This window comes from Littorina saxatilis, unplaced genomic scaffold (genome assembly GCF_037325665.1).
Source record: "Littorina saxatilis isolate snail1 unplaced genomic scaffold, US_GU_Lsax_2.0 scaffold_1418, whole genome shotgun sequence".
Classification (NCBI taxonomy): domain Eukaryota; kingdom Metazoa; phylum Mollusca; class Gastropoda; order Littorinimorpha; family Littorinidae; genus Littorina; species Littorina saxatilis.
In genome coordinates, this window is record NW_027126523.1 from 16,475 (window position 1) to 23,938 (window position 7,464).

The window sequence follows — 7,464 nt, forward strand, 5'->3', positions numbered from 1 at the left end:
TAATTCTGATTTAAACTACAAACTGACTTATGGAGATGTGTTCTTGATGAAATGAAAGGTATTTTCCAAAACAGTTTTCTGCTAATGCAATGAAGTTCACTACAAAAACACTATCCTGCGAGTCATTTTATACTTTGCAAATACTTTGGTCCCTTTCTCTATTTAAATTTTAATTGAGAAAAAAATTGAAAATTTGAAAAACAAGAATGGAAGGGAGATTAGGGAAGAAATGGCAGTGTGGGTAGCTGAGTAATATTCCAGGTGTTCATTTTTTTTAATCCGGTAAAACTTAAACAAGATCCGATAATTTCCAATGAAACTTCCAATAATGTCCAGTATTCCAGTAAAACATGGTGCCAATTCATTTTGAAAAACTTCCAATAAAACCTAAAAAAAAATATTTCAACAGCTCCATGGATAATAGACACAGGGACCACAGAATGTGTCCTTTTAAGGGAGGTGTCCTCTCATCAGAGGGACTCCACATTGCAGGTACCACTGTAGCACTAATCGTTTCACCGGAAAGAGACAAGAATGGGTCGCTGAGATGGTTCATGACAAAATATGCATTTTCTAATGGGTCGCTGAGATGGTTCATGACAAAATATGCATTTTCTAATGGGTCGCTGAGATGGTTCATGACAAAATATGCATTTTCTATCTGATAAACATTAGCTTGGTCTAAAAAAAGCTGTTTTGAGAAAAAAGGAACAAGGAAAATTAGAGACTTAAGCGTAGTAACAGCATGGCCCTTCAAGGGGACAGAACATGCTAAAACCTGACAAAAAGCAAACACCAGTTACTTCCCTTGCTCCGGGCACACACAAGGCCATTATCTACATACAGTGAAAGCAAATGGCCTGTTACGATTTATGTTCCATAGTGATGTGATCAACTGCATGTCTCTGCAGACACACAGAACCAAAAACCTGGGTTCAAATAGTAAAGAAAAGACTGTGGGAGAAATTAAATTCACACTTGGATTTTCATGGTGTTTCTTATTACAACATTCACAGACTGATACGTAGCTGTTACTAATATTATATTGTACTGATTCAGTCACAATATTCTTTTTAGCTTGGTTTGTTATACAGCAGATGACAGCAACTTAGAACAAGACAGAACTTGAATGTTACTTGTTACTCTTCATTTCACAATTTTCAAGCATCAAACTAAACAATACACTAGATCTTCCGTTTTCTTTTTCTACGGTCTTTTGACCAGCATGCAATTTATGTCAACAATTTGCATATTTGATACTAATTTTCGATAATTTTTATCCAGATTTTCTCTGAAAAAAATCATTTTCTCTGTTCTTTTACAGCATGGTCTTTGAACATTACAATGGCGGTGCTATGACAATGGGTGATTGTTAATTAATGATCTTTTCCATTGCTATACTTGAGTGTAATCATCGTTTTCCTAATACTAATATAGCACCACGTCAGCAAACAACCACTTAATTACTAATACAAACCAAAAATCACTCGCGCATAGCTGATATGACTAGACAAAAGTGTCGAAACAAGAGAACAATTAACAGATTAAAAATTGTGCCAAATAAATATATAAAACACTACAGCATGATGAGTAAAAATACACACGTGACCTATATACACAAGCGTTGGTAGTAACTGTCAGCCTACGTAAGCAGATAACAGCGATACAAAAGCCACAGTATTACACACACACGTTGTCCGACGCACTCTGGTCCCCATGTGAAACTCTCGTCAGCTTTGCTTTTTCACGTTTAGCTTTGTTTCTTCATATAAATAGTCTTCTCACTTTAAAACACTCCACCCTATCATATACAATAATTCATGTCCAATAGAGGCATTTAAGCCCCGACGGACACCAAGCCCCCTAATTTTCGTTCCTTCTTCTTCTTTTTCTTCTTCTGCGTTCATGGGCTGAAACTCCCACGTACACTCGTGTTTTTTGCACGAGTAGGTTTTTACGTGTATGACCGTTTTTACCCCACCATCTAGGCAGCTGTACGCCGCTTTATGGGGCCGGGGAGGCATGCTGGGTATTTTCTTGTTTCTACAACCCACCGAACTCTAACATGGATTACAGGATCTTTTCCGTGTGTACTTGGTCTTGTGCTTGGGTGTTCACACGAAGGAGGATAAAGCATTAGCAGGTCTGCTCATACGTTGACCTTGAAGATTGGAAAAATTTCAACCCTTAACCCACCAGGCGGCCGCAGCCGGGATTCGAACCCTCGACCTTCCGATTAAGAGGCCGACGTCTTACCACCATGCCACAGCGCCCGTCTATTTTCGTTCCAAACACTCCATTTCACTTGCAGAAGCTGACAGCTGCTCTACAATAGCTAAGTTCAGCATAATTATAAAGAGCATCAAGCTTTTAACACATTCCCATACAATAACTGAAGAATGTTAAAACAGTTCCTACTGCACATCACAGACTGCAATCAGGTGCTTGCTCTTCCATCACTCTTTTTTTTACTAATTGTTATTGTCCATTATCAAAAGTACGAGTCAGAACATTTCTCTTCTGAACAAAATCAAAAATACTGATGATATTGTCTTTTCACCGAATAACCCCACACTGTTTGTGGTGTTGCTGAAACTTCTGAAGTATACCAAACTTAACCAGACAAGTTTCACTGCACTCCCTTGCTATTTCTCACAGTTCAAGAAAATGTGCTCCAAGTAATAATGCCACAAGTTCACAAATGTGCTCAAACTTTCGTTTCGAAACTTCCCATTTGGTACTTCAGCGGTGAGCGCACATATGATATACTCCAAGGATGGTATAATTCCATGGGTGGCAGTCTTGTCAGTTGTTAGTCCATGTTGTTCCACTGAGTCACACTTGGAGTCATTGCGATGTTCTGATTGTTGTTGCTAAAGCCTTCACTGAAGACACAATGCTAACCATCTCCTTTGTTGATCACCAAGCTCTTATTGGCGAAGCACTGTTTATCAATCATTCACTGTTAATTAATTTTCCTGTAGATAACTCACAATTCTCTTCACTTTCCAGTTGCACCCATTCAAAACACTGCTTTTGTTGAGCTAGCTTTGGTCACGTTCACGTCACTTACTTTGTCCTATTCACATTCTTGAAGAAAACTCACAGTTCTGTTTAGTTTCCAGTTAAAACGACTCAAAACACTGCTTATGTTGAGCTATCTTGTTCATGTTCACGTCATTTATGGTGTCAAATTAATTGTCTTGGAAGTTCTGTTTAGTTTCCAATTAAAACCACTCGAAAGACTGCTCTTTCGTTACGCTACCTTTGTTCAAGTTTACATCACTCACTGTATCCTATTAGCTACTGACACCGAGACCTGTCTGTGTTGTTGTCCGTTTCACATGGGGACCTTCACCACACCGCAAATGGAGTCACATTTAGCTTACAGGAAGAAGAAAATATCGTTCACAAACACAGGCGTGCTAGCACACTCATATCTGGACACACACACACATACCCAGACTCAATCACTCAGACCATACTCTCTCTCTCTTTCTCTCTCTCTCACACACACGAGAGTTCATCCACACACACCATCAAGAGCGTCATATCAACGCTTCGGATATGGCCTGTGTCGAGTCCGCCTCCTTTTCCTCAGAATTCCCGTTAGCTAGGGCCGCTTGGATGCCGTCAGCAGCTTTCTCGGGGAGGGGGGTGTCGGGGGAGAGGGGGGAGGGGGAGGAAGGCACGGGAGACTGAGGAAGAGGAGGGGAGGGGAGGCCAGAGACCTCAATGCCAAAGTCCAGAACGTTGTTGCCCTTGATGGCTGAAGGGTAGGATCCGGGGTTGTCAGGAGAGGAGAGGGGGGAAGGGTTGTTGTCGGGGGAAGGGTTGTTGTCTGAGGAAGGGGGACTGTTGCTTCCTAGACCATTCTCAGTGACGAGGCGAATTGCTTCCTGCACGGCCTGGCTGGTTACCTGGTTGGCCACTCGCTGCAGGGTTTCGTCGTCGGGGGCGGGGTCTGCCTCGTTAGACCCCGCCCCGTTGGCTTTTCCCGACTGCTGTAATAGGGAGGCACCGGCATCGCTGAGAGGTGGAGGGAAGCTGACCTCATCCGAGGGCGAGATCTCTCCCTTCACCAAGGTTTCCGGCATAGTGGAGGCCAAGGTCTCCTCGCCGTGATCCGTAGCGGACGCCATGAGGGCCGAGTTGCGATCGCCGCCTGACATCAGACCGTCGAGCAACCCTCCTCCTTGCTTTTCGTCAGCTGCGTTGTTCTCGCTGCTGTCGGCTGCTCCACCGAAGCCGCCAAAGCCGCCGAAGCCGCCCATCAATCCTGAGGCCTTCTCCTGGACGGTCTCCACCACGGTCTCGGCGTAGCCTGAAGCCTTGGTGGCCACGGTCTGGATGCCGGATGTGATGGCGCCCTGAACCATGGTGCTGCCTTGCTGGATGAAGCCGCCGCTAGACTTGGCGCCGTCTTCTCCCATGGCCTGGGCGTCTGACGCCAGACCCTTTGCCGAGTCGGCCGCATCGCCCGCTGCCTTCTCCGCGGAGGTTGCTGACTCCGTGAAACCCACGTTTGCTGACTGCATGACGTCCGACGAGGCCTGGGAGACCTGTCCGAAACCGTCAGTGACGGTCACCTCAGCGGAGTTACGGAAGTCGCCGGCCTTGTTGGCTGCGGCGTCGGCTCCAGATTGCACGGAAGCGCTGACCTGGCCGAACATGCCCTGAGCCTGGCTGCTGGCGCCCTGGGCGGCCTGGGACATGGAGGCCTGGACAGCCGAAGCTTTCTCCGCTACCATCTCCTGGCCTTCATTGGCCTTCTGCGCTGCCGCCTGGGCTGCGGCCTGGGCCTTCAGGTTGGCCTGCTCCTTGATCTCCCTCGCCTTGGCACTGGCGCCCTCTATGGCCTTCCTGGCGTTCTCTTGCGCCTCGGCGGCTTTCGCGGCTGCTGCTTCCTTAGCTGCTGCAGCTTTCTGCGCGGTGGTTTCCAAGGCCTGCTTGCCTGCGTCCTCCACCTGCTCCTTGGCCGACATGGCTCCCGCCTGGAGCTGACCGAACATGCCTTCAGACTCGCCTTTGGCGCCATCCACTGCTGATGTGGCCTGGTCCTTAGCATCTGTGGCTGCCTGCTTTCCCTCGTCCATCTTGTCTTGGAGCTGACCGGCGGCAGACTGGGCCTGGCTCTGAGCGCTGAGGGCCGCGTCGGTGGCTGCCTGCTTTCCCTCCGCAAACTTATCCTGGGCCTGGTTGGCGGCTGATTCAGCCTGGCTCTGGGCCTGCGTGGCAGCGGCTGACATCTGATCTCTGGCGCCAAGAGCTGCTGCAGTGGCTGCCTCTTTGCCTTCCTGTGCCTTGGCTTGGGCCTGGTCCAGCGCAGACATACCCGCGCTCTTGGCTTCCTGGGCATGGCGGTTGGCATCGTCCAGAGCTTTGTTGGCTGCGTTCTCCGCCTGTTCCTTGGCTGACTGGGCCGCAGAGGCTGCGTCCGCCTTGACAGATTCCGCCTTGTCGCCAACGGATGTGGCTGTTTCGGACGCCTTGGACTGCAGTCCGCTGAAGGCGCCCATTGCCGAAGTCTTGACGGTCTCCATGCCAGCTTGGGCCTGGGCCTGGGCTGTCTCCTTAGCCTTCTCCACCTCTGCCACAACCTGTGAAATATATTGCAATAGCACTTTAATATCTCACTAGAGAAATGTCTTAGTGGTACTGATTAGAAGAGAAACATTCTTTACACATTTATTCACATCATTATGGTAACATAAAAGACAGTCACATGGGACGTCTCTGTCACAAACTCAAATGTGACATCCAGAGACAGTAACTGTATCTTTCTTTATTTGGTGTTTAACGTCGTTTTCAACCGTTCAAGGTTATATCGCGACGGGGAAAGGGGGGAGATGGGAAAGAGCCACTTGTTAATTGTTTCTTGTTCACAAAAGCACTAATCAAAAAATTGCTCAAGAGTCAAGGGGCTTGCAACATAGTACAATATATGACCTTACTGGGAGAATGCAAGTTTCCAGTACAAAGGACTTAACATTTCTTACATACTGCTTGACTAAAATCTTTACAAACATTGACTATATTCTATACAAGAAACACTTAACAAGGGTAAAAGGAGAAACAGAATCCGTTAGTCGCCTCTTAGACATGCTGGGGAGCATCGGGTAAATTCTTCCCCCTAACCCGCGGGGGGTACATTAACTGTTTGATGAATAAGAAACTTCAAGTATAGATAACACACTTACACACACAAACACATTAGAACACAAGCAAACTCCCAACCTGACCTAACCCTCACACACACACACACACACACACACACACACACACACACACACATGCAAACAAACACACACACACACACACACACACACACACACACACACACACACACACACACACACAACTTAACCTCTTTCCCTCATCCCCTCAGCCCTTACACACAAAACATACCCCCCCCCCCCCAACAATCACCTCCTCACACCTATCCCAATAGACACACACTCATCCAGGCTCCAACCAAACCAAATGAATTGTCTCCCCATCCCACCCCCCTCCCCCATGCTCCCCTCCTAAAAACCCAGTACACATCCACACACAATAACCCCTGCTCCCACCTCCTTCCTCCCTCCCCCAGCCAGTACCCCCATCCTGACCGCAACCCACCTGCTGCTTGATCTCCTCGGCTTTCTCAGCGGCCTGTTCCTTGGCGCTCTCGGCGGTCTGCCTGGCCTGGTCCATGAATCCTTGACCCGCCTCCATCGTCTCACTCTTCCTCTTGTCCACCTCGTCCGTCACCGAACCCATCGCTCCCTTTGCGCTGTCCATCAACCCCGTGGTGGCGCTGTCGCCTGCGGACTTCACAGCACCTTCAGCTGCGGATTGCCTGGCCAGAGCCTTCACCTCGGCCTCCTTGGCGATGTCCCTTGCGCGGTCTTTCACGCCGCGCATGCCGTCTTCGGTCTTGCCCTTGCCTTCCTCGACGGCGTCCTTGAGGGCATCTCCGGCCTCTTTGAGGTCGACGTTGATGCCGTCAAGCCCCACGGCGGAGAGCATGCCCTCTCCCTCCTCGCCCCTCTCTCCGGGGCGGTCCTTCTCCTCCAGCTTGGCCTCCTTCTTGGCCTGGCGCCCTGAGCAAAAGTTGCCCATGATGGCGGGTGAGGGTTAGGGGGCGGTCCCCTCTGCGCTGTGGGTATTGTGTGGAGTGTCCCCCGGTGTTGTGCTGTGTGTGTTGGGTGCTACTATGTGCTCAAGTGTTGGTGAAGAACTGCGGCTGCTCTCAGTTCCTTGTGTTGATCCTGGTGGGACAGAGAAAGAAAGGGGTTTAATTAGTTTTGGCTTGATGGGCGAGTGTTGTTCTTTTCCCCTCCAAAAAACTGTGTGAAACAGTGCAACAGTCAATTTAAAATCTGCCTCTCCATTCTCTCACACAGCTAACTATATAATTATAAATAAATAACAACTGCAACAACAAAACAGATCTGGAAAGTCAATATCAAAAACAATAAA

General features: G+C 48.2%; 1 protein-coding gene across 1 annotated transcript; it reads right to left on the reverse strand.

Moving 5' to 3' along the window:
- Positions 1-2,163: 2,163 nt before the first annotated feature.
- On the reverse strand, positions 2,164-7,253 carry LOC138954958 (uncharacterized; the record flags this gene model as incomplete). The annotated part of the gene is given in 2 exon segments (XM_070326693.1): positions 2,164-5,600; positions 6,622-7,253. Coding segments are annotated over 2 exon segments (2,535 nt in total). The 3' UTR covers positions 2,164-3,548.
- Between the last annotated feature and the right edge of the window lie 211 nt (positions 7,254-7,464).